Source organism: Daucus carota, chromosome 5 (genome assembly GCF_001625215.2).
Source record: "Daucus carota subsp. sativus chromosome 5, DH1 v3.0, whole genome shotgun sequence".
In the NCBI taxonomy this organism is placed as follows: Eukaryota; Viridiplantae; Streptophyta; class Magnoliopsida; order Apiales; family Apiaceae; genus Daucus; species Daucus carota.
In genome coordinates, this window is record NC_030385.2 from 8,313,803 (window position 1) to 8,341,686 (window position 27,884).

Below are 27,884 nucleotides of genomic sequence, written 5' to 3' on the forward strand. Positions count from 1 at the left end.
CACACAATAAATAAATATTTTTTTTACCGGTTTCTTGTACTCTGCATTAGCTTCACAGTTGTGATGCGAAAAGGATATAAATCCTCACGGACTACCGACTCATGGTCCTACCAGGAGAATACTTGTCAATGACATATAAGTGTAAGATAATTTCCGCGGCCACAGCTGTTATAGACGCTAAAATAAAGATTTTAAAAAACTGAGTTATCCACGTTCACGGCTACATGGTCATCAGTCATCACAACCACCCTCACTGGTCCAGGAGAAACGCCTGTTTGCTGTGTTTTCGGTATATTATCAGTATTTGAAATCTGTGCGTGACATCTGATGGCAAGTTTTAGAGGATGTGTAAAATTCAATTATTAGCAAATAAATATAGATAATTATAATTTAGAGTGATTGTTGGCTAAATCAGACCCTTGAGATATTATATAAAATTTGTTGTAATACATTTTATTTAGATGGTATTGACTATATCTGTTGGTTATAATTTAAAAATAGCATGTTATTAATATTTTAGATTGATATAAATAGAAAATATACCATTTTAATATAATAATAATAATTAACGAGGTTTTATAATTTTTAATATATATTTTAATTAATTTTAACTAAGATTTGTGGATGATGGTAGATGTTATTATGAGACCGGCTTTTTTCTTTTTCTGCTTGCATCCGGTATATATTATCAACAAGAGAATTTGTTTAATGATATTTCAAAGGCTAACTAACCAAAAAAAAAGAACAAAGGTGGGGGTTGTTTATGTTAACATTTATTATATTGGTATATATTATTATAAATTTAAAGGATCACTGAAGTTTTTCCCTTTACTAAAGTTCTTATATATAAGCTATATTTTTGAAATTTTTTACTATCAAGGTTGTTAGCTGTATCATCTCAAAATCAATGTCATCAGTGTCTGAATTTTCAGAGTTTCAATCATCATCAGAGTTTGATCACTTATTATCAAATTTTGAAACAAGAGTCTTTCTCTTGGAATGACCTTTCTTTACGACAGCCTCTTTAGGAACCTTTTCCTCAACCTTTAGAGCAAATTGACTTTGATTTGCCACCTTGTCACTTGCTTCTTTGCTCCATCTCAAGTTCACGAGTCTTGAGCATTCCATAGATTTCATCAAGAGATATTTTTTCCAGATCATAATTGTCTCTGATGGTGGTTGCTTCCGAGTCCCACTTCTCAGGAAGTGCCAACAAAAATGTCAGATATGAGTCTTCAAATCCATACGCCTTATCTACTAGTGACAGATCATTCAACAACTTCAAGAATCTGTCAGAGACTCATCAGGTATTGAGTCAAAATGTTCATAATCCTGTGTGAGTACGTATGATTTTCCTGTTCTTCTTGATGATTTTGGTCCTTGACATCTGCTTCCAGTGGCGGACTTGCAGCTGGGCTGCGGTGGGCTGAAGCCCGGGTGGAAATTATAAAAAAGAAATTTTTACTATTAGTAATATGCAGGGGCAGAGTCTCAGCCCGGCCCATATATTACATAAAAGTTTCATAATGTTTGGATTTGGACTCTTTTCGGTCGCATCGCATTTACAACTGTCAACAGATAATAAGCCTGTGCATATTTGTTTTTTAGATTTTAAGATTTAATAGCTCCTTAATCACTAAAAAACACGGAACAGGCGACCAATAGTATCCGAAAATCGGAGGCACAGGGCAATTGGCAAGGGTTTTAAACAATTTAGCAATATCTGTCAATTTTCTTTATAAATATCTTATATTTTTATATACTCTGATCAATATTTATTTAAATTTTATATTTATATATAAACTTTTTAATTTTATAATACATTCTTTCAACATCTGATATCATATTATATTTAATTTTCTTTGTAAGTATCTTATATTCTTATATTATATTTTAAATATTATATTATATGCTTTTCGTATATAATACAATTTAAATGATAATGACATTGAAAAACTATTATTTTGTTAATAATTTTAATAACGGGAATGATATCTTGTTTTATATTAATAGTTATTTATCAAACGTTACTACATATATGATACTAGAATAATATATATAAGTGTACAATTTTCAAGAAATAAAATAATATTAGAGTAAAAAATTCTTAGCCCAGGCAAGATCAAAATCCTGGATCCGCCCCTATCTGCTTCCAAAGCATATTAGATCCTTAGTAGTTTTTCATCCAATGACTCTACTAGACATAACATCGGCAAGAACATTATGTAATAAGTGCCTCACTTTTGCATCCTTGCTAATTGAGGAGATATCATCTGGAGTATAATCCTTAATCTCTTTGGATATCAGCTTTTATTGTTGTTCACCTACTGCAACAGAGATCTTTGTAGGCTTATGTGTACTATCATAAATTCAGTCTGGATATTCTGGATCTGTAGCTTCCAAGAACATAGCCATTTTCACTTTCTTAGAAGGATACTTAAATATCCTTAATATAGGAACCCTAATAGATTCATATCTACTGGTTGTTAGAGTCTGTATCTTCTCAGTCATGATTGTATAACTTTTTGGGTCTTAATTGTTGTACAATAACAGAATATCTCTGATACCATTTGTTTTGCCTGGAACCACTATAGAAATATAGTGGATATAATCAAATCATACTAAGAAGATAGTATAAACTAAAACTCAGCTTTTATTCAATGTATATAAGAGCATCTCCAAGAGGCTCTCTATTCAAGCTCTTAAGTGAAAAAATAAAGAGTCATGCATAAATTAGAGCTCCAAGAGACTCTTAGAGGCTTTTCAAAAAGTTAAGAGCCCACTCTCTCTTCTCTTTTTTAGGAGCCACAACTTGGCTCTTAACCTATTTTTATGAATAAAAAACTCTTTTCCTCCGATTCATCCCCACTTTTGAATTTGGATCTTTGTTTTAGTGGAGCCCAACATGAATAAAATATAATATAGAGAAGAAATATAGAGAACATTATTGGAGTTCATGCTCTTAACTTTGTACTAAATCACTAAAAGCCCAATTTTTTTATATTATATTTACGAGCCAGTTAGGAGGCTCTTGGAGATGCTCTAAACTAATACAATAGAAGAACTACTACTCTCTTGGTGCTATTAGGTTACAAAGAATGATACTATTAATATGCAAAATAAGTTCTATAAAGTAAACATATCTGTGTTTATATAGAGACATAATTACATGATATCTACCGATTGATATAATAATGATCTTCTTCCTAAAAGATATTAATAAGAGATTATGTATTAATATTCTCTAAAACCCTTAGCTGTCGTATCTGCAAGATATATATCTACTTTATTCAGTCCAGATCCACTCTGGATTAATCAAAATAGTTAAGTCTGATATCATCAAATAGGCAACAAGTTCAACCAGCAGCTTGCTTGAGTGATCTGTTCCTCGACTTGCTACACTTGATTTTGCGCCTATACGCAAACTCACATTCATCTATGCGGAGACTAGAGAGTTCATCTATTACTTATATCTTCTACTTTTCGTGTTTTATTATTTTGTGATTATACATATATAAATATACTAATAAATGATATATATGTATATATAGAAAACATTACAACTATAATTTAATAAATACATATATGGATAATACGAAAAATATATATTTTTATCATTTCATATGTATTATAATATTATTATTTAATATCTATTTTTTTATGTCGTTTATCCTCGTGTTGTTCTTTCAAATGATAAAACACGAGCACTGTTTGTGTCGTCAAAAATAAAATTAATAAAATTTGAAGTTATTCGGATATTGAGTATTAAATTGATAAATTCACTGTCGAACTTCACTTATTTGTAAAAAGAATTTAGAAAAAAAGCAAAGAGAATGAAAAAGAAAGAACATTTACGATAAACAACAGTGCTAGGGCAGTCTTAAGTGTATAAAACAGATTCGGTGGTTGCTCATCGGCCGTTTTGCTAAAAAAATAATAAAATAAATAGGAAAATTCCGACCGGCGGCGAATATACTTCCAGAAGCTACGACGGATCGTTACTCAATGCTATCCGGCGGTTACTCCTCCGCCGACATCTGGAGTGCTCCTCCCGGCGTTAATGCTGCCGCCGATCCTCTCTCTGCCTACAAACGTGTCTCCGCTGAAGGTACTACATATAAACCCCAATAAATTAATTATCTCGATAAAGTTCTATTTTTTGGGTCCCAACATAACAGAGAGAGACACATTGTAATTTCCAACTCTGTGGATAGACTAATTTAATTCTCCAGTCCTGAGACTCAATTTATTTGTCTGAGAATCATAATGACCATTTTGTTATGTAGTTTTAGTATATACTCTAATTTGGTTGGTTAGTTATTGCTAAACATGAATTTGAAGTACATGTCTGTTTCTTCTTATTGGCTTTGTGTCATTTGTAGCTCGGCAAATGTTTCTCTGTGTCTTATTAGGGAGCAAGTTAGGTTTTTTTAATACTTTTGGTTTGCGTTTATAGTTTGGGAAAATCGAAACATTTCCAAAATCTGATTCCGTAACGTATGATGTTAATTTTTAGTGGAAATATAGACAATTGCAAACGTTAAATTACGATGATATGTTTGCTTACGTTACAACTCACTGCAATTCCTAAAGTAGCACATGTTTACTACACAACTTGCATTGCCACGCCAATGTTTGTGTAGGGTTGTAAGAGCAACTACAACAACATCTTAGTTCATTCCTCAAATTTAAAATAAAATATTGGATCCTAGTAACTTAAGACATCAATAGCTATTCTCATCTCCAACAACATTCCTTATATTCTTTCTTTATATAATATTTTATCATTAAAAGGTATCATTATTACAAAAAGTGAAAAGAGAGAAAGTGTTTGTTTCTAACTTATATTATAAAATAAGAGTTAGGAGAGGAGAGATGTTAGCTAAAGATAAGTAATGAGAAGAAGATCTTAGTGATTTAAGGAATCACTAGGATACTGTCGGACTGGTTTTATTCCCCACATTCCTTATATTTTAGTTTAAGACTCCAAAGCTAAGCTGTTGGAGTTGCTCTAAGTAACCTAATTAGGAATGGATTGACACAATCAAGAGTTTGTAGTGTTGAGGGAGGAGGTGCTTGATGTGACATTTGCTTTGTTTTGGTGTTATCTAATTGTGCATTTGTTATACTGTTGTTTGATTTTAGTGAGTTAGGGGGATTCAGCCACACATGAGCGATATGATGATTGAACTAGCTTATATTTTGGTATAAGCCGAATTCTTGTAGGAGTTGCTTATGGGTTTTAATTTAATTAAAACCATAAATTTTTGACGAAAGGAATTTTGAACTAACCTAGAGATCTTTATTTGTAGAATCATCCATTTCTCACATTTCTGTAATGATTGGCGCAAATCTAACAACCCAGTCCCACATGAAAACTTTGAAACACGTGGATCAATCAGTTTAGAAAAGGTAAGCTCAAGTCAAACCACCGAGTGCACAACAAAGGATATCATTTTGGTTTCTGTATTGAGGTTTGTGGATAACCCAATTTAGTTGCATTTGGTCCACTGGAGTTAATACTTGTGTTGGATTTGGGTTCGGGATAAACCCAATCTTCAATTAAGCATAAGGATTTGATCTGGGTTGTCACTCAATCTTTTACCACATCTTTCATTGCGATTTTAATTCGGTCAATCTTTTAGGAATGGTCATACCTTGAGTTGGACCTCTACTAGGAATGGTAAAAGTGGTAGTAGGTTATATTTCGGCTTTTACATTTGAGTGCCTCCTATTCTTATCTATTATTGAGAGAGATATGAATTGAAATATATTATTTTCATATAGATCTGGGAGAAAGCTTTCACTATAGTATTAGGTGATTCTCAATTTTATTTTGTGTTATATACAATTATTATAAGTATTTTGTTGTATATACTTGCTGTTGGAATTCTTCTAGTACTCTTTTAGTTGTATACTATATATCTCTGGTAGACCAATATCATAAATTAATAACATATATTTCTTCTGTGTTTTTTTGTGCACATCTACTGTATACTTAGCACTCTATCATCAGACTGTTCTGGGTGCTTATAATACAACTGGTCAAAGTGATGCCTGGTATACTGCTAGTTCTTTAGCCAAGCGCCCTAGATTCGACAATGCAATCAATTTGCCAATATATCCGCAGAGGCCAGGGGAGAAGGATTGTGCCCATTATATGCAAACGAGAACCTGTAAGTTTGGAGATACCTGCATGTTTGACCATCCTCTTTGGGTTCCTGAAGGCGGAATCCCAGACTGGAAAGAGGTGACAGTTTATTGCCAATGTTATTTTCTTCTTATTTAAGTAATATTTAAGTACCACTTTCATAGTAAACATATTTTATAATACTAAAATCTCTTAAGAGTATGTTTCAATTAATCTTCATTTTGGTAAAAGTGTTTTCCTACTACATTTTCTTACTAAAATTATATGGTTCTCAGCCAGCTGTACAAAAAATATTCTACTAAATAAAATACTAATCAGTTTGACATGAAATTTGAATAACATCTTGAAGGCATATTCATGCAAAATTATATGAAAATTTTGATTCATGTCTAGATTTTGATTTAGTTGTTAGTGACCCGGAACTGGTGAGTTATGTGTGATAGTGTAGGAATGTGTACTGTACAGGTGGTTTATGCTCAGGCTATTGTTATTGTAGTGAAATTCTGTGCATCAGTTCAGGCCTTTCTAGTTCTTTCTGAGCACACAGTAAATTTTAGTGGGGTCAACTAACTTATAATTTTCAGTAAAATGCGAAAGCATTGGTGTTAAAATATACTCGCTCCGTCTCATCTAATTCCTAGTAGTGTGAAAGAGTAAAAAAAGTGGAGTAAAATGAGGGGACCCATTAATATTTAATTGATAGATTTAGAAAAATGGATGACAGTATTGGGGGAGATTAGCTTTTATATGATAGAAGGTAACTATTTTTGGAAAGTTTTGATATGTCTATGTTATCTTAAATCTGTGTTTGTTTCATCTGTAAAAGTATGTAATAATTGTTTATACTCTATTTCTTTAGAAATTATTTAAAAAACGGTAAATAAAGATGGTTATAACCTGTCTAGTGCCCAGAGGAAGATGGGCCTGAGTTTTTGTAATCATTATTATTGAAAAAATTTCTTCTCTTTTTCTTGATTTGTATATTTTACAATTTGGTTTCGATAGTGGCATCTTTATGCCATTTAATGGGACCCTGTATAGCTTAGCTAGTTGATGCATGTTTTGAACTCGCAAACCATATTTTTTGATTCTCTACTATTATTTGCAGGTTCCCCTTAATGTTACAAGTGAAACTCTTCCTGAGAGACCTGGATTTCCTGATTGTCCAGTAAGACCATCATTAAATACTTATACTGTGGATTAATTTTTTTAAAGAACTATGTTTGTGTATACTTTTTTCTGTTTAACTGGCTTTTTTCATGCATCACAGTACTTTCTGAAAACCCAGAGATGCAAATTTGGTCCCAGGTGCAAATTCAATCACCCACAAGATAAAATAGCTCCTTTGGTATAAGTACCTGGACTTTGTCTGGTTAAATGTTCATACTTCTGTTTCTGAATTGCTAACAAATTTTCTTTGTTTTATCTGAGTTGAGTGTAGGCTGCTCTAGGGAGTGCTGATGTCTCTGTTTTACCTGAGAGGCCATCCGAGCCCCCATGTGCAGTATGTTATTATCATTTCTAAAGTATGTTTGTGTCACTATTGTATATGCTTTACCTGTTGATTTGCTGATTCTTGATTTAACGTCTGATAAGTTCTATACAAAGACTGGGACATGTAAATTTGGAGCAACATGCAAATTCCATCATCCAAAAGATATTGTAATTCCATCAGCTGGACTAGATAATACTGGGGCAGTTGTGAGTGCTGCTGGAGATGTTGCAACTGCGAAGCCAGTTTTTTCCCCTGCATTATTGCACAACTCCAAAGGTCTTCCTATCAGACTGGTAATTTACATGTGTATCTGAATTGATAACAGTTTAGGTTTTTTGTATATATTCTAATTTATATTGCATGTGAGGTTAAGAATAAAGGCACAACCGCACTAATTCTCTATCATTTGAAGAAGCCAGCCTTATCACCTATACAAAGATTTTCCAATAGAGTACTAGCTTCTCAGATGAAATTTCACTAATTCAGAAGGTGAACCATACATCTCGGCCGACCTCAGTAATAAAAGGAGGATCTTTCTTGAGAGAAGTTGGATATCAACTTAGTGAAGTTTTCAGCCTTCAACTACCAGTGCTAGATCTTAAAGAATCGCATTTGTTAAAATCATACCTTTTTAAACCACTAAGAATACGCAACCATTAGTAAGCCTCCAAATTTTGGCAGAAATTGTTTTGTGTACTAAACTGATTTGAAAAATAATCACTTGTCTCAGAGAAAAATGTAGTACATTAAGGAGAGGGTTTAGCATCTGATGTGAGACATAAAAGGTAAAACTCTTCTGTATATGGTGCGTTAATACTTAAGCGTAATGGTAGAATTTGTACCCAAGATAAAGCTATTTTGCTACTCAGAATATGAAGTCTGAGATATATAATTTGCACACCAAAGATAAATATTTAAAAAAACCAGAACTTTAAAGGTATACTCCCAAAAGATAATGGTGAAGTGGTGGTATCTCTTACACAGAGGAGATTGTAATTGTGTATTTGATTTTTTCATTTGTGTTGTATTAATACTCTTCCTGCCATCTTGAGCATGGATATTCTTTCTGTGGCGACATCTCTCCCATCCTTGATATTTATTGAGCTTTTTTTATGTTTTTTTTTTAATATCAGGGTGAAGTAGATTGCCCGTTCTACCTGAAAACTGGCAGGTTAGTCTATCTGCCTCTCTAACAAGTAATGTCCTTGTGCAAAAATTGATTAATATTCGATGGATGAATTTATTTTGTCTGAAAATATTTGAACTGTTATTTCAGTTGCAAATATGGTGCTACTTGTCGCTATAACCATCCCGAAAGATATGGTATGTTTGTTAATTTGTTTGATTTTGCATACTGGAACTAGATGTATCCATATTTTTCTATCTTGTGTGTTTTAGCATTAATTGGTAGTGCTTTTGACAGCAATCAATCCACCTGCCGCTGCTGCTGCTTTTGTAGCCCCAGCTTCTCACTTTAATATTGGTTTTAACCCTTCTGCATCATATATACAAACTGTTGACCCTAGGTTGACTCAAGCTACGGTAAGTGAATCATTTATGCTTATATGGGCTTTCTAGTTTGTATAAAAGTATATTAGTTCAAAAGCATTTATATTTTGGAATTTTTTTAGTTCCTTCTTTTGTGCTGCATTTACTGATCTCAAGTATTAAGCTACCTGCGAGGTGAATTTATGTTGTTTGAGTAAAGTTTGCATTACTATTATGTATTCATCTACTTTGACAGGTTCTGTGTACCTCAGTTGTTATATCTTAATTTTAACTATTATTCGAATAAGTCTGATTCTGAACATGTATTCCTACTAGTACCACTCCGATTACCTTTTTTGAGACGCATACATGAAAAAGCCAACATAATTAATCTTGTAGTCGCATATACGTGGGGATATATTGTTATACACTGACTGATATTCTGGTCTGTTCTTGCAGCTTGGAATGGGTTCAACTATCTATCCCCAGCGACCTGGACAAATTGCATGCGATGTGAGTGATTAGTTTTTTTTTCCACATATTAATCTGCTCTCTAGTGATTGTTTGTAGTCTATGTGTTATGTACCCGTCTTCTGTTTTAGTTTTATATGAAAAGTGGAGCGTGCATGTTTGGGGAGACATGTAAATATCATCATCCTATTGATCGGTTGACGCATGCACAATCTGAAGCCCAGCAACCAAATGTTAATCTGACTCTTGCAGGGCTACCCAGGAGAGAGGTATCTGTTTTATGATTTTCAATACTTAAACTTGCATATTTAACCCGCTATATTTTGATTTAAGATTTGAGTTCATCATGGCAAAATTATTTGTTGCTACTTTTGCAAGTTGGCCAATTTTTGTAGAGTAATTATGCAAATCTTTGACTGCATGTTACATAAGTAACATCTTAATATCTTCCATCTTAATATCTGAAATTCATATCCTTTATTTTCAAAGCTGATATGTCCTCGGCACAAAAATATAAAAAATGCTTTGTCTGCAATTTTTTACTAGTGCGGGGATAGGGACACAAGAATGTAGTTTTAAGCAGCAGTATCGTTGTTAACTAGTTTGAGGCATGACATCCGCAGGGACACATCTAAATTATAAAATGATAAAATGACTTGGACATAATGAGAGAGGGAAAAAAAGGGAAAGATAAAAGAACCCCATTGGGAATGGAATTTTTACGCATGATTAAGGTTTTTCTGAAATTAATGTAAACATTCTATGAAAGGTCATGCGCTTAAAAAACTCAGACTTGGGCTTAAGCGATATCTGCTTCTTAATACTAATTTATTGTTAATCATCATAATAGAAGCTAATTTTGATACAGTATTTGCTTTCTGTATCACTTCTGCACCATAATCAAATAATAAAATAACTCTTATTATAAATTTAGTATCACAATTATTTAAGGAAACAACTTTTATATTCAACCGGGATCGGGTACGAATGATCTGGTACAAATGATCTGGATCGCTGTATGTGGCTGCATCCCACGTTCCTTGTTTCCATGGGCAGCACTTAACGTGGCATCCCACGTTCCTTGTTTCCATGGGCAGCACTTAATGTTCAAGTTTCAATTTCTTAAAAAAAAAAGTTTTAAGCAACTCATTGTCATTAGATCATGAAAACGTAAGCAATCGAAAAATTCCGTCACCTAGATAGGAAACATCTTCTGGTGGATTCATTTTTTCTGAAATTTTAAATAGTAATATTCCCTCCGTCCCACCCATATGAGTTGGGCAAGTTAAGAAAAGTGTGCAAGAGCAAGTCTAACAAAATCCTAGTATATGCATTATAAATATAATAATATATAGTGTCCTATTGATTTAAGGCATGAGTTTTGTATATCAACTCCAACAATATGCCTTATGATAGTGCCTTATGATTAATATAATATTATATTTTAAATTATAATTGGAGGGAATGGAAAAGATGAGAGAGAAGAGTGTAAAAAGTGAGGGAAGGAAATTTTTTATTGGTAGAAGTGAAATAAGGCACGCGTAGTGATGCCTTAAAAATGAGGCACTTGATGGATGTGATGGATGTCCTAGTGTTTTAAGGCACCACCAGGACATTGTTGGAGTACATATTTATATGAAATGCCTTAAATTCTATTTTAGAACACTAGTTTAAGACACTCTTGGACTTGCTCTAAATTATGTAAAAAAATGGTTGGGACTACAGCCGTAAACGAGTCGAGTTGTTCGTGAACAAGCTCAAATCGACTCAGTTCTTTATAAAGTTGGAGTTCGAACAACAAATTTTGTTCATTGAGGAACACGAGTCGAGTATCATTAGTGTTTGACTCGAGCTCGACTTGACTCGTTAAGTTCGAACTCGAGTTGTTAGAACAGAATATATATGAATTTTTTTTAACTTTCTCATGTGTAAAAAAACAGAGGTAATGAAAAACAATATTTGTATGTTAATTTCTAGTTTTCTACTAACTTCCATCAATCACATGGACCTAGATAATTATATACTATTTAATATGTAAAATTTGAAAGTATGCAAAAAAACATTGCTTCATAAGACTAGCATAAGTAGGGATGGCAACGGGTTGGATCGGTTCGGTTTGGATATCTAAGATATCCAAATCCAAATTATTTTTAAAATCCAAATCCAAATCCAATCGGGTTTCACGTATCGAATCCAAATCCAAATCCACGGATTTCGGATCGGGTTCGGGTTTGGGTTTATCCAAAACCTGAATTCCAAAAAGTAAGTAGTACTATAGTGATTTTCAGTGGCGGATCTGACTATAATGTTAAGGGGGGGTCAAACACTAAAAATTAATTTGAGAATTTCAAACAAGAACATACATAACAGTTAGCAAATAATCATATATTATAATAATGTTATTTTTACAAGATCATCAGCCTATCCTTCATACTCTGAAATCTGTTCATAAGTGCTTCATTTTCAATTTTTTTTGAATACATCTCTCTCAATATATGTAATCAAACAATCATTCAACCAAGTATCTCCCATTCTATTTCGAAGCGTAGTTTTAACAAGTTTCATAGCAGAAAATCGTTGCGGTTGCAACTGGTAGAACCAATGCCAATTTTACCAACAAGTAAACCCAAAGAAATCCAATATCCTTTTGTTTTTCAACCATCTTCTGAGCAAGATCAGGAATTCCTTTAAGACTTTGAAAATCAGCATTGCCTCTCATATCAATTATATAGTTTGTAAGTTGATCTTCAAGTACCATAAGACGAGTATCATCAAATTCTGAGAAATCATAGTTCCGAACACGTTTTGTTTTAATAACAAAGTTATCTCTATATCTGGTAACATGCATTATCAAAAAAATTATAGTTTAGTTTACTAAATAACTTAGGAAAAGCAAGTAAATAAGTAATGGTTCTGGTCCAGACATTTAATCGAACATGTTAGTGACAAACAAAAAACCTATAATTCAAGCATAAGAAAAACAGAACTAATCACAAGATGAAAGAATCGTTATTAATTATTATACGGTGTTTACCAATAAAAGAAAATTTACTAAGACATTGAGTTTTTCACCTTGCAATTTTTTTATTTGATCGCTGGTTGTAGTCAGTGGTTTAGCTCAATATCTGGACTCAGTGGAATTGTTTAGTACTTTAGTGGCCGCGAGCAACTGAGGGGGTGTGTCTGTTTGTAAAAAGTGTGTTAACTTTTACCAAACCCTACTTATGTTATATTATAACTTTATTCTTTGAAACAAAGCAAAAGAAATATATTTTTTTCCTTATTAATTTTGCCCTTAATAAAAAATATGTATAAAAAATATATATGAAGTGGGGCCAATTTTTTGTAAAAAAAATTAAGAGGGGTCACAAAAAAATTAAGGGGGGTCAATTTTAATTTTACAACCTAAAAATATGTATAATATTAAAAGAAATAAATTAGGGGTCAGTTTCCCCCTTGCCCCTACTAAGATCCGCCTCTGGTGATTTTACCTTTGATTTCCTCACACTTGAATTTCATTTTATTTTATATTTAAACTACATTGATAATAAAGCATTACACATTAATAAAATCTTAAATCGTATTTAATAATTTCTAAATAAAAATCTTCATTATATGGAGTCTGAAAATTTAAAGTAATTCACTAATTAAACAAAAAAAGACACCATCACCCAGGAATATACACATTTGCACTTATATATATATATATATATATATATATATTATTAGCAAAATTAAGTATATAGTACATTAGTATATTATATACTTATATATGTGTGTGTGTGTGTGTTCGGTTTTTTTTCGGGTTTCGGGTTCGGATTGGATATTGGATTTTGGGTCGGGTTTCGGTTTGAAATACCTAATATCCAATTCCAAACTCTTTCGGGTTTAATAAATGGATCCAAATCCAAATCCAAAATATCGAACTCATTAAATTCCATTCGGGTTGAAATGGATCGAATATCTATCGGGTCGGTTTTTTTTGCCATCCCTAAGCATAAGTAGTACATATTAACATAACTTATTCTGGCCTGCCCCTGTTCATAGAGTGATACACCAACATTACATAATTGCTCCATTATTTGCTCCATTGTTGATTGAGATTTGTTTTATCATAATTTTGTAATTTGAGATTTAAAAATTTTTGTATTTAAATGAGGCCAAAATTCAAATTTTCACGAATTAATAGACTCGAACTTGACTCAACTCGTATCTTCGCCAGCAACTTGAACTTGACTCGGTTCTTAATAGACTCGAGTTCGAATAACAAAATGTGTTTGATAAGCTTAACAACCTAACTTGACTCACAAAGCAAAACTCGAAATCGATAAGCAAGAACTCGTCTGGGCTCGGTTCGTTTACGGCCCTGGTTGGGACTATAAGAGAGTATTAAACAGTTTCTTCCTTCAAAACTAAGAGCCTGTTTGGGTTTACTTAGAGCAAGTCTTGTTAGGATTTGTGGCCCCAAAACCTTCCCTCTCAATCTTATTGAGGTAAAAGGTCTTGTTTGGTCCCTCTTTGTAAGTGTGTCCTGCTAAGTTCATGGCTGTGTTGTATATATTTTCGTATGTATGTGTTTTAAATTTATGTGGTATGAATGTTTATGATGCAAATTCTGTGATCATGTCAACAGGGTGCTATTAACTGTCCGTATTACATGAAGACCGGTGCGTGCAAGTATGGTGTTGCATGCAAATTTGACCACCCACCTGCTGGTGAGGTCATGTCTACCAAATCTGAAGGGACATCGGCTGTCTGAGTGCAAGATGGAGAAACTTTTAACTTCATGGCAGCGTAGCCGATTGTTGCAGTTAGTTAATAGGACTCCTGGTTTTTTTAAAGCGGAGCTCTCCTTCAGCATATATTTGATACTGGGTCGACATCTGTGTTAAAGATATTTATCCTGTATAGCTGGTGCAATTGCCCAGCTTATTGTTTCTTCTGTATGTTATGTCAAGACTGTTTCTAGTATTTTATTTCAATACTGATTATATCGGGGTGTTGATTCTTCAAGCTATTCTTGAATTTCTTTTTTGCATCAAAATGTGTAACTTAAGATTTAGGATAAATTGCAGTCAAATTGGATTATCTTCACAGATCTTGTTTTTCGCAAGTCGAACGTTTAGTTAATATGAATGTATTATTGGTTGTAAACGGTCAGATATTTGTGAATATAAGTGATCTGGATATGGTAAATTGGCTGCTATTTATTTATGATTTAACAACCCAAGAAAATATGATATAATAATTATCAAAATGCTATTGAAAAATATTTATAAAAAATATAACAATAATTTTCTTTCATGTAGTGATAAGAAGCGAGTGAAGGAAAACAAAACTCTGAGAGAGAGAGAGCGCGCGAGAGAGATGCAAGCACAGTGTATCTCGACAAAAGTGTCTGTTATAGTAACCCCTCGCCACCGCAACCGTCGTCAACTATGCCTCATCTTCTCCCCGCCGCCTCCTTACAGTCTCACAGTGTCGCCGGAAAACAATCTTCTCCGTCGCCGGAAAAATTCGACAGTCACTCATGTTTCCTCCTCGTCAGCATCTGAGAAGCCTAACCAGGTTTCGTGAAGCTTGAAATTATTGTACAAGTTTGTTATTGAATGTGCTTGATGGATTATAAACTCACTCTATGTATATGTGTGTATCTAGAGTGATGAACAAAGAAAAGGCTCGGATCTTCAAACACTTGCCAGGAGGTTCTGGAAAGTAGCAGCTCCGTATTGGTATTCGGATGATGACAAGAAGCAAGCTCGATTACAGCTTGCTGCTGTCTTCGCCTTAACTTTTGCTACTACTGGAATCAGCGTTGGATTCAATTTCCTCGGTCGTGATTTCTACAATGCCCTTTCCAGTAAGATAGCTAATCGTAGTTTGTTGTAATCTGAATTAACCACATACCGAATATTTCTTTCATTTTAGCTTATATGTAGTGACCTAAGTTGTTGTTCTCGTTTCTTGCTGACATATTGTTGACTGTTATTATTAATGCAAGATAAGGACCAAGAACAATTCACCAAGCAATTGCTTTACTACCTTGCCAGTTTTGCTGGAGGAATTCCGGTGAGCACATTGCTCCATTCTCCTCTCTTAGGTATTGCTCACTTAGTCTTTTATGCATTTTTTACTAGGAAATACCAAAACTTCAATGGTAAACATGTCATGGAACAATTTAGGAAGCTCGTGCTGACACTTACTATTCCCTCCACTTCCAAATTTCTAGATAAAAACTTGTTCTAAATTTATTCCTAATTAGAATTAAGTTCTATTATATATAATAACATCAATATCTTGTACCTTTTTCCTAATGGACATACAATTGTTGTAATTTTCTTGGCACTAAAGCAAGTCATTACTTCTTTCCATATTTCTTGTACTTAGTCGTGGATTCTTAGTAAAGTATATATCGTTTCTAAAGACTTCATTCAATCTCCGGTTCTTAAGTATGGCGAGTAGTACAATGATAGCTCTTTATGGTTGGTGATAGCAGGATTTTTTTTCACATATACAACCGTTAAAATATAGTTAGAAGAATTAATTTATCTACCAATCGGGACTAATGTAATGCCTTAGCATCCACTCTTAAATGAGAGCAAAATATACACTGTTTCATACAATTAGAATTCACGAGTGTAACCAAAATGCTTAATACCTTAACTACTTGATAATATCTTAATTACTTGATTTAGAATCTGAATTTTAATGAAAGTAGGAGTCTAGGATTGCATGTATGGTGTAACTTCGAATTTTATTTAGTAAGTTCCAAATAATATACTTACTTTGGATTGAAGTAACAATATGCTTTTTTGGTATATGGATCACTGAACATGTAATGTGTTTATAGCATTACCACTATCAGTATTCTAATACTTTGATGACATGTATTAAGTAAAATCACCGAGGTTACGTAATACTTTCATAATTTTTGTTAAGGAATGAGGAAAGGAAGATAATTTAATATTTTGAATATTTGTGGTTAAAATTTTATATGAGTTGGGATTTTTATTAAGCGATTCAGTGCTTGACTTGATACGTGGTCGTCTTTGATTTGACTCGTTAAAATTATTTAACGAGGATCAATTTATTGCTCAAGGCTTATTATATGTCTGATAATATATTATGATCTTTCTACCTAAAAGTTTTAAATGTAACAATTACTTAACATGATATTAGAGTTCGGTTGAGAGAGCGGTGTCGGATGCGAGTCCTCTTGCCCCTATATGTTTAATTTTTTATTTGTTTGTCTAGTCTGGTTTGATGTATATTTGTTTAATCTTATAGAGAAGTGTTGAATAATTTGTGATCCTGGCAAGACCTTCCTCTAATAATTTTAGGTTTTAGATGAGTTGGTTACTTCAAATTATATATATACCATATATATACTCCCTCCGTCTCAGCAGGTTGTTTACTTTCACTTTTTGCACGCATTTTGAGGCTCTTATAAAGTATAGTTCCAATTTTTTTTTTTCTTTTTTGAATAAAAGTTTAAATGTCAAACTTTTATTCAGGGAAAAAAGATTTTAAAAAAATATTTAGAACTATACTTTATAGGAGCCTCAAAATACTTTATAGGAGCCTCAAAATACGTGTTAAAAAACCCTGTTGGGACAGGAGTAATGGTTATAAGCCTCACATATAAAGCATGTAGATATATATATTCGGGTCTGTCTTATTTTACATCTCCCAAGACTTTTTGAACTTAATTTAAGGTGCATAAAAAAGATAATTCTAATTATTATTTTTTGAATTTTTTTAATGAGTAAAAGTTATTAGTTCTACTTTTATTCAGAAAAAAAAATTTAGAAAATAATAAACATAAGTACTTTTTATACTCTAAGTTAGTAATGTCTTTGACTTATTATTTTTAATTATAACAATATATACAATAAATATGTTAAAGTTTATAATAATATGTATGAAATAAAAAAAATAATCAGTGACAAATCCGATATCGTCGATCATGGTAAAACCTTGAGGAAAAAAAATGGAGTTGGGATGTTGAAACGATGGTAACTTATAGTGCAAAGGAAAAGCGGTGAAGGAAAAAAGGACTAGATAAAGACGAAGTTAGGTATTTATGTTCAAAACTGTATTTTGTGATTCATAATTCTTCTAAAATCTGGAGGGTTAATTTTTTTTTTAAAAGTGTGGTTGAGGATATGTTGCTCAATTTTCAACAGTAGTTCGTTCGTCATTGGGCCTGAGCAAGCATGAGCATATATATGTATCTATTATATAATGGTTTGGGTCAATTTTAAGGTTATTTCGAGATGGCTCAGAAATGACCCAATTTTTTCAAGGTAGTTTAAGGCTCTGTCTATGATTGCTATTCACAACTGTAATGCTTTTAGGAAAAATTGCAATAAAAAAAGTGTTTTTGCTGGAATCAAGTAACTGTTTGGTAATATTTTTGATGTTTACGTTAATTTAGGTATGATATTTTTGGTGAGTTTTGGTTGAGATTCGTCACAAATGTTAAAAAGCAGCTTTTTTCAAAAACATTTGTGGAGCTGCTTTGCTGCAATTCAGAAAAGCGAGCTTAACTGAAATGTTGTTGCTGTCAGCAACAGCAACCAAACAGGGCCTAAGTCAGTCCAAAATTGACAAAAAAATCCCGACCTTATTCGTATAGTTCGGGTTGTGTTGCGTCGGATTTTTCCACCTTAGTATGCATGCATCGAACCTTAATGAACAGCTCGAAGCAAAGTTGAGTTTGGAAAGTTAGCATTGAACCAAAAATGATCAACCCAACTCAGTTCAGCCCGACTTGGTTACAACCATAGCCATGGTAGCTAGAAAGCAGGGGTGTGGCACTCACGTGGTGCATTGCGCACCCGGTGCGGCGGTGCGCGGCAGCATATGCACGGAGTGCGCCACCTGGCGTGTCGCCGTAATTCTTTAACGGGATTCGTGAGGGTGCGGAATAGGGGGTGAGGGAGGGGCACTTTTGGTAATGTTTTTGGTCTCTGTCACCACCATCGGCCAGCTTTCTTCTTCTGCCATCTCCATTCTTTCTTTGCAGATCGTAATTTATGTTGTGCTAGATACATAGCCATTTATTTGAATATCCATGAGTATATGTATGTTTATGTTTGTGTGTTCAAAAGTTATGTACGTGTATATGTGAATGTGAATTATTGATTCTTGACTTTGTATCTTAGTGTTTGGGAAGAAGCAAAAGTTAATGCTGTACATGTAGAATGGGAGTAGTCAATCACATAGACAACACGCATTCCTAGTTAGAATATTATTATTATAAACTTAATGGTTGTCTCGAAAAGAATAAACAACTAATAAATAGACATAAGGTAAATAGGTGATATCTTTTACAATAATGTTACCCGAACAACTAGATTTGAGAATTTAAATAATATATTTTAAAAAAAAAATACAGTATTTTAAATGAATTTTTTATTAATTAAAAAAATATTAAATAATATATATATAGAGGGTTACTCCAGTGAGAACTTCTTAAAATGAGAATCGTGAGAATTTCCTTAATTTATCATATTTTGACTAATCTAAACATCAAACTAGTGGGTTACCCAATATAAAAAAAGTATATTAAACTAGTCTCTCCCTAGCTAGTCAAAAAAAAAAAATTTAAAAAAAATTCAAAAAAAAAAGTCCACTGCCACGTCATCAGTGTTTTTTTTTAAAAATTATTATTATTATTTTTTTTCGGCTAGCTAGGTGGAGACCTTAATGATATACATTTTTTGTGAAGGTGCCCCTAGCGGGGCCCTTCAAATGAATGAGATTTTGATAAATTAAAAAAGTTTTCACGGTTCTCATTTTAAGAAAGTTATCATTTGAGCAAGTGCCTATATATATATATATATATATATATATATATATATATATATATAGTGTTAAGTTCTATGGAGTACATAAAAACAATGGAGTATTGGAGTACAAATCATAATTTATTAGTTTGATCCTATATAATATCTTTGATTATCCAAATTTTGATATAATCTATCATTTATAAGTTGTCTTGCACATAATTGTCAATTAATCATTAATATCTTTCAACTTTAACAAGTATTAAGATTATTGTCCTGCTTATTAGTTATATTGCAGAACATAGAGTCCTATGATTTATAAAAGTAATTATTCTACCATTTGATCACGATGTTTATGTTGCAGAACATAATGGGCAGGTTGTCAAATATTTACAAATATTATTGGACAAAAAAAATTGAAATTTAGATGACTAGATTACATTTTATCAAACTTTGTACTCCAATACTCCAATTTTTTTTGTACTCCATAGAACTTAACTCTATATATATATATATATATATATATATATATATATATATTAAAATATTATTTTATTTACCGTATCCCGCCGCACCCGTATCCCCATATATTCAAATTTCACGAATTTACTTATCCCCGCACCGCGTAACCCCGAACCCGCACCCGCACCCGCACCCATGCTTCATAGCATGGTAGTGTTTTCTTTCCTGGATAGCTGATAGGCTTATAAGTATAGGGGTGGGAAAGGTGATTACCAAACTTTAGCCTCGTATGGCACTAGGAGCACCTTTCCAGTTGTCGAATTATATATTTCCAATATTATATAAATTGTCATAGTTATACTTTTCATTTCATTAATGTTCAGGATTGTAGCTCATTCTTTCTTTTCTTTGGCAGGTTTTTGTGCTTAGAGATTATGCTAAAGATACCCTTGCTTTGAGATGGAGATCATGGATGACCACCTATTACATGGAACGCTATCTGAAGAATCAAACCTTTTACCAAATACAGTCTCAATCTATAATTGATAATCCAGATCAGCGAATTGTAGATGATTTAAGTTCCTTTACAGGGATTGCACTTTCATTCTCTTTGACACTCTTCAATTCTGCAGTGGACTTGATATCTTTTAGCAATATTCTATTGGGCATTTATCCGCCACTATTTGTCATTCTTCTGGTGTATTCAATTGGTGGAACAGCTATTAGTGTTTTCCTTGGGAGGGTAATATTCTTGAGCATGACAGTTTAACTTTTAACTTTGCCATAGTTTCATGATATGAATTTCTCTTAATCGAATTAAGGCGGGCTGTTGCATATAAATTCAGGGACTAGTCACCTTAAATTTTTTGCAAGAGAAAAAAGAAGCAGACTTTCGCTATGGACTTGTGCGAGTTCGAGAAAATGCTGAATCGATTGCCTTTTATGGTGGAGAGGAAAATGAATTGCAACTACTGCTGCAGCGCTTCAGAAGTGCCTTTGAAAATTTAACTGTATGTAATCAATACAGTTGTTTATTTTATAGGCTATACTTAAACATAAAAAATAATATTTATACTTGTATGCAAATATTTTGATGGTCATCTTTCCAATAAACGTCTAAATTATGGTTTTAAGTTGGATTAGGTTTTGGCAATTCTTTACAGAAAAAAACTAACAAACGTATTTTTGTGTTACATTCATCTGAAAATTGCAGCAATTGTTGATATCTTCCAGAAACCTGGAGTTCTTCACCAATGGATACCGCTATCTGATTCAAATTCTTCCCGCTGCAGTTGTTGCGCCATTGTATTTCGCTGGAAAAATTGATTTTGGAGTCATCAATCAGTCTGTATCTGCATTTAACCATATTCTTGGAGATTTCTCCCTTATTGTGTTTCAGTTTCAGTCAATCAGTGCCTTTTCAGCTGTTATTGACCGTCTAGGTACCTTCTTTTGCTTCTTATCCCATGCAATCCAGTTTCATAACTAATCTGATCGAGTCTCATAAAGCTAGGTGCTAATTACTCACTTTGCCTATACAATAATAGTAAGCTTTAAGTGAGTATGTTTTTAAAAAACTGAAGTAAGAAATGAATCATGTATTTCTTTACCTTGATCACTAGACTTTAGATGCAAAAAGACACCTAATATTTGCCATGTAGCAGCAAAATAAGATATGCTTATGATTTCCAGATTTATATGAATGACCTTTAAGTTGTGCTTTGGCTATAATAATTTTAATATAAGTGTGTGTGTGTGTGTGTGTGTGTGTGTATTTCAAATTTATCGATGCTATGAAGCTTCTGTGTACCTAAATGTTTTAGCTCTCTCCCTCATTTTAAATTTCTTAAAACATCTCACTTTGGCACCGAGGAGAAAAGAGCCCTCGACATGGATGCCACAACATGATGTAGCTGTTATTAATTATCTGCTTCTTTGCATATACTACACCAACTTGGGTTCTATCAAACTCATTCTTAATAAAGCTTCCAGTGAGCTCAAGTTTGACATTCCACTTGCTAGCATCATGGGCAACAAAAGCCTAAGTTTTATCCTGTACTAGTCACAAGTAGTCGAACTGTATTCTGAGGACTATATACTTTGAGTTGCCTTTGACTATCTACAGAAGGACAGGTAAACACTCCCAAAAATCTGTCTTATACTGTTGTTGGGGTGATAGCTTTTACCTCCCAGTTGCTAACGTTTATTTCTTCCCAAAATTCTGTCTTACAATTTTGTTGGGTTGATAGCTTTCACCGCACAGTTACTGATGTTTTCTCTGATTAAAAGCAGGATTATTCCCTGTGGTTGTACACCTGGATGTGGATATTGTTTTGCTGAAATTGAAGTTATTTTTTTGTTTCTTCCCAAATATTTTGCGATGTATCATTTTTTGAGCAAATCTGTACATGTAGGTGAATTTGATGATGTTCTGGATAGTGGAAGTTCTAAATCTTCTGAGGACTCCTTGATAGAAATTCAACTTTCATATGACAATGTCAAGAAGTTAACCTTACCAGAAGTTAATGGATCCATGCCCCTCGATGACAATGAGAAGTTGTTGGTCATAGAAAATTTGACTGTACAGACACCTACAAAATCTGTACTTGTCAAAGACTTGTCACTGCAGATAAATGAGAAGGATCATCTTCTGGTTCGCAATCTGTTAAATGAAGTTTAAGTACTGAACTGACAAGCAAGTATAGCCCGAGCTAATCTAAGTTTCTATCCCCATTTATAGGTTACCGGACCAAGTGGGAGTGGTAAGACTTCATTGCTAAGAGCTATCGCTGGTCTCTGGAGTACTGGTAAGGGAAGCATCAGATTCTATGGGAAGACTGCTGTGGATTCTAGCATACCCCCTTCTTCAGATTCAACTCCTCTAATACCAAGTGCTCCAACCAATTCCAGTGGAAATCTAGAAAGACCTAATTCTAGAGGAGTATTTTTCCTTCCACAGAGACCATATATGGTTTTAGGAACACTTGCTCAACAGTTGCTTTATCCTACATGGACAGAGGAATTCTCTTCCACACCTGACACTGCCAAGTCAGCTGGTATGCAATTTACTTCTTTATCACCACTTATCTTATGCCTTTATATGCCAATACATAACAAAAGGAGCTAATTTTTTCATTATATGCGTAAGGGTTGTTAATTCCAGACAGTCTCAGTCGCAGTGGGTTTTATTTTGTCCAACTACTTCATGTGAAAATGTAAATTTTTTACAAATTTCTGTGTATGTCAGAGAACTGTATAGTAGCCTACCAGTCTCTCATATGATATTTTCTTTGCCAGGTAGTCAATGATCATGGCATGTCTGTTAATTTTACAAAATTTGAACTCAAAATATAAAAGACTAGTATTTGCCCATGTGTTCCGATACCTTTTCTCATGATTATTAATACAAATGTATATACTAGTAAAATTAAGTACCATATAGTCAAGAGAAAAACACGGGCTGATACAGTGTTTTACTTGTCCCAATTTTACTAGTGAACATTTCGGATATTACTTTATGAGCTTGGAGACCATTTTTAACGGTTGTACTTCTCCCATTTCTTCCAGCTTTGTTTTTGGTGCTTAGATAAGTTTCTTTCAAGCTCTCTAATAGTTTCAAATAGACAAATTAATAGAGATAACTAGTGATAAGCTAGTCTCTCTCTGCATCCATGACCATCATGATGATTCCATAAAAGAGATAAATAAGTAGTGGTGGAGGTATTACGCTTCTTAAACTAATGTTGTTACTTAAAATTTAAATATAGGTTCACTGCCGTTCCTTGTTCGGGCAGCACAGGTAGACTCTGCCAAAATAAAATCTCCGAAGCCCACATCAGATGAATTACTCCAAGTCCTAAAAGATGTTAAGATTGAGTACATATTATCCCGCTTTTCTCTTGATTCTACGTGTGAGTGGTCAAGTGTCCTTTCTCTTGGTGAGCAGCAACGTCTTGCATTTGCACGCCTCTTGCTATCGAAGCCATACTTGGTTCTACTTGATGAATCTACAAGTGCTCTAGATGAAGCTAACGAGGTATACTCTCTCTACTTTTTTGCCGTCTGTCTTGAACTGTGCAGTATTGTGGAAGCCTTGGATTAAATTGCTAATATTGCAAAAATACTGAAAAAGGTTAGAAACCAGAGCTAGATTCTTTAGGAATAGGATTATAGATTAGATTATTATTCCATTTCTGTTGGTCGCTACTGTAGTTACCACCTAGAGAATATTAGTTTTGACTAAAGGAATTGAAAATGTGTAATGACAATGTTATTTCTATGACTTGTTTCAGTTATCTGGTCAGTCAGTGAGTTTGGATCAATCTCTTGTTCTCTTTATTGGTTATAGTTTACTAGGCAGAGTGATTTGTTGGTTTGCCAGCAGTTGTCAAATCATAGATAAGCTGTGGGTTTTGTATTTAACACATGTTATTCAGTTATTTTATTAAGCTTAGCTTTTATATTTTCCAACAAACTAAATTATTTGTTTGTCTGCCTAACCGAGAGGGAGGTTGAGGGGGGAGTAAAGGGACTTCTTATTGTGGCTGGTTGCGGGTGATATTCATGCATTGAAAGAATCTGTTTATATGAGTTGGAATGTGAATGGAATGATAAATAAGAGAAGAACAAATTGGTGTAGCAGTGAGGAACCATCACCTTCCACTTGTTTCTTCTCAGTGCAATGGTATTCTAGAAATCGGGAGAGTACTTGGGGGTGTACTTGATATCTTGTTCTTTTCGCAATCCGGTTCCCTCGAAATAGGGCGGCTAATCATTTTTCCCAAAATTAGTCTAAAATCCAATCCAAAGGTGGAAAAACAATTTTTTTTGTAGATTGAAGTCAAAAAATAAAGTAATTTGATTTTGAATATTTGTCTATAAGAATTTTTGTAACTAAAAATCAGGCACAATTGATTGTTGTATCTGTATAAAATTAATAATTTACTGGCAGACATTTTCACCGATTAACCCTTCCAAGTACTCCAATTTACCCTAGTAATTGTGGCAATCCTTCTCTAGCCTTGTCAAACCGGTTCCCCTAATATGCCATATTCCTTTGGATCAGTGTTTGTCATCCAGAATGTTAATTGTTGTAACACAGTCAGTTCCTCATTATTTATCATGTATTGCTTTCTATGACAAAGCCAAGCTCCTAATTTCTATATCATTAATGAAAATATTAGGCACCCAATCAAGAGGCATCCCTGATGCAATAGAATTCTTTATTTTCTCAAGGAATGCCTGTGAGCATCAAATTCTTGACTGTTCTTCAGCTAGCTACTTGATTCCCCACAAATTCTATAAAATGTTGCTCTATAAAGTAACTGAATATTATCTTGAGGTAAAGATATAAGACGATAGACATGAGATCTCAGATTCCCACACCATTTTGCTTGCTCTCATTTTCCTAAGCAACTTCCTAAGTTAAATCATTTCTATTTTCTAGCTAGCATATAAAGACCATAACTGATATGGTCAGTGTACTTAAAATATTGTAATGGACCTCATAAAATTGTTAGGAGTCTAAGACTAAATGATTCAAACACATCAAGATAATTGCACTGTACCATATCTGATTATGGCAATGTGGTACATTGCTAGTTATTTCCAACCTTGGTGCATATACGTTCTATATCTAGATTGATTAGACTCTTCTTTCCGACATTGTACATTGTTTGCTTTTGCCTGCAGGAGCACTTGTACAAGCAAATTGAAGCTGCAGGAATAACCTACATAAGTGTTGGTCATCGAACATCTCTTTATAAACACCATAACAAGAGACTATGCATATCTCCTGCAGACCCTGATAGTGACGAGCAGAAGTGGTTTATCGAGTCCATCATCAAAGAACCTATACCCAGCCCAACAAGATTGTAGCCTCACTATACAATGGACTACATTTCGGCAGATAGCAGCTGTCTAGCCTGATTAGTTAGATCTCAAAGGCGCATCGGTTACATAATCAAAACCAAAGGATGATAAGAAAACAGAACAGCTCTAGTATAGGGTTTTTATTTTTGAGAACCAAAATATAGATCAGATGAATGGGATATTGACCACGGATAAACTCTATGTAAAAAATTGGTTGGACTTTGTTGAACAGTCTTAAAGTTATGTATAACAGTTGAAGTTGTTTTATGGTAAACTGATGAATTGTGATGGCAGCAAGTAGCATGTTATGTTTCACAATAATTGCACCATTCATTAAGTAGATTGATATTATTATGCAGTGTTCGTAAAGGCAACGGAGGTTGGTTGTATCGGTGAGGCGATACATTATACTATATATATAACAGGGTTTTCGTTTTTCTAGTGTGTGCCCATGGTCACATGTTAAGCGTGAAATTTTATATGTTTGGGAGATTTTGATTGGTGTGATGATTATTTATGCAGGGGTTCACCATTATTAAGATATGAGAGTCAATAAGAATGAGTCCACTTATAAAATTCAGCGCTTAGCATGTGCTGATGGGCACACACTAGAAAAACCGTACTCCCTCCGTCCCTTTTTACTTGTCCCTTTTGAAAAAATAACGCATCTTAAGAAATTGTTAGTTGAATATCTTGTTTTCATACATATCCTTAATAAATGTAATGAATTAGATAGAGTTGTGTATATATATATGCTAGTCAAACATTGGAAGTTGTTACTTTTTGGAAAAACATACAAAAAATTGCTTTGAAAAGAGAAGTGGACAAGTAATTTGGGACAAATTTTTTTTTCAAAGTGGACATGTAAAAAGGGACGGAGGGAGTATATAATATGTAGAGGTCTACACCAATATATTGCTTGCCTTGTGGTGCGGTATGGTGTAATGTGAAGAGTAGTGGTGTTGTGAATTTATACAGCGTCAGCTCTTGTAACCTCCTCCTCCGTGTTTGACCAGTAATCATCACTAGTAACATTGCGTAGGAATCCCTTTGGGTGTGAAATAAAAGCCGTTCTGGGCGGAGGGGTTATTTAATTGTAGCGTATCAAGGATGAGTTTATGAGGATCGAGGGGGCCTGGGATTTTGTATAATTTGTTGGATCAGGAAGCGTAAATCCCACGGAGTTTCGGGCATTTTGCTTTCTCTGCGCCTGCCCAAATCCCCTGCTTCACGTGCTTCGTTTTGATTTTTTTCAAGGAATAGAACCTCCTATTCTTTCCATCCTTGTATTTCTTCAAGATTTACTGTTACTTTTACAATATAAACTTGTAACTCGGCTCTTTTCCTTTTTATGCCAAAAACCAATAAGCAAGGTACCATACTTAACATCAGACGCATTAAGATCGTTTATGAATTAAATTTAGTTCGACTCAGAGTGATTGGATTTATTTACCAACCAGTCCCCAGCTTGAACTAAGTAAATAAATGAGATTCAGGACTCGATTAGTTCACGATCAGGTCGAACTTTTTCACGACTCGATGAATTTTTTATATCAAATTATTATTTATATATGTGGCGGAGGTAAATATATACTATTATCATTCAATAGAAATATAAGCAAAATCTAAAAACCCAATAATATTTAGAATTTAATATTTAAAAATATTGTATATGACTTGATATGTTCTTAAATAATGCATTTCATAAATAATACTTATTATTAACGAGTCGAACTTATACAATTTTTGTAATTAGTTTAAAAAGTCACCTCAACTGGTTAATATTTATAATTTTTTTAAATCAACCGACTGAGACAAAACTCAGCTAGACTTTGCTAGTACACCATCACAGCACCCTCCGGTTAATATTTATTAAACGAACTTGCACATTTGATGGTTTCATAGCCGAAGAATTCACATCTCCTTAAACAAATGGAGGAAAGTTGGCATGGATTTTATAGGGATTAGGTGCATATAATAAAGCAGCAAGCACGTGAAGCCTTTAGATGTGGAATAATGGAATGAATAGGAGCTTCTATTCCTTGATGTCTGTGTGTACTTATATGTATAAATATTCCTCGTTTGACTGACAGACCATTCATGACTGTAAACAGATGAATACTACCAATAAAAACCATAAAACTATTGCAAGGGA

The 27,884-nt window shown here is 33.6% G+C and overlaps 2 protein-coding genes across 2 annotated transcripts; both read left to right on the forward strand.

Moving 5' to 3' along the window:
* The first annotated feature begins 3,842 nt into the window (after positions 1-3,842).
* LOC108219810 (zinc finger CCCH domain-containing protein 37-like) lies at positions 3,843-14,618 on the forward strand. The gene is made up of 12 exons (XM_017393336.2): positions 3,843-4,108; positions 6,003-6,250; positions 7,260-7,319; positions 7,422-7,499; positions 7,593-7,655; positions 7,748-7,939; positions 8,780-8,817; positions 8,923-8,969; positions 9,070-9,188; positions 9,594-9,647; positions 9,737-9,874; positions 14,239-14,618. Exons 1-12 carry the CDS (start codon positions 4,006-4,008, stop codon positions 14,362-14,364), a joined length of 1,266 nt encoding a protein of 421 aa, XP_017248825.1. The 5' UTR covers positions 3,843-4,005; the 3' UTR covers positions 14,365-14,618.
* Positions 14,619-14,896: 278 nt separating this feature from the next.
* On the forward strand, positions 14,897-26,022 carry LOC108223123 (ABC transporter D family member 2, chloroplastic). Its single transcript, XM_017397220.2, has 10 exons — positions 14,897-15,173; positions 15,264-15,465; positions 15,607-15,674; positions 20,274-20,600; positions 20,704-20,868; positions 21,072-21,300; positions 22,273-22,511; positions 22,599-22,914; positions 23,626-23,894; positions 25,550-26,022. The coding sequence occupies exons 1-10, from the start codon at positions 14,973-14,975 to the stop codon at positions 25,733-25,735; spliced, it is 2,202 nt and encodes a 733-aa protein (XP_017252709.1). The 5' UTR covers positions 14,897-14,972; the 3' UTR covers positions 25,736-26,022.
* Positions 26,023-27,884: the final 1,862 nt, after the last annotated feature.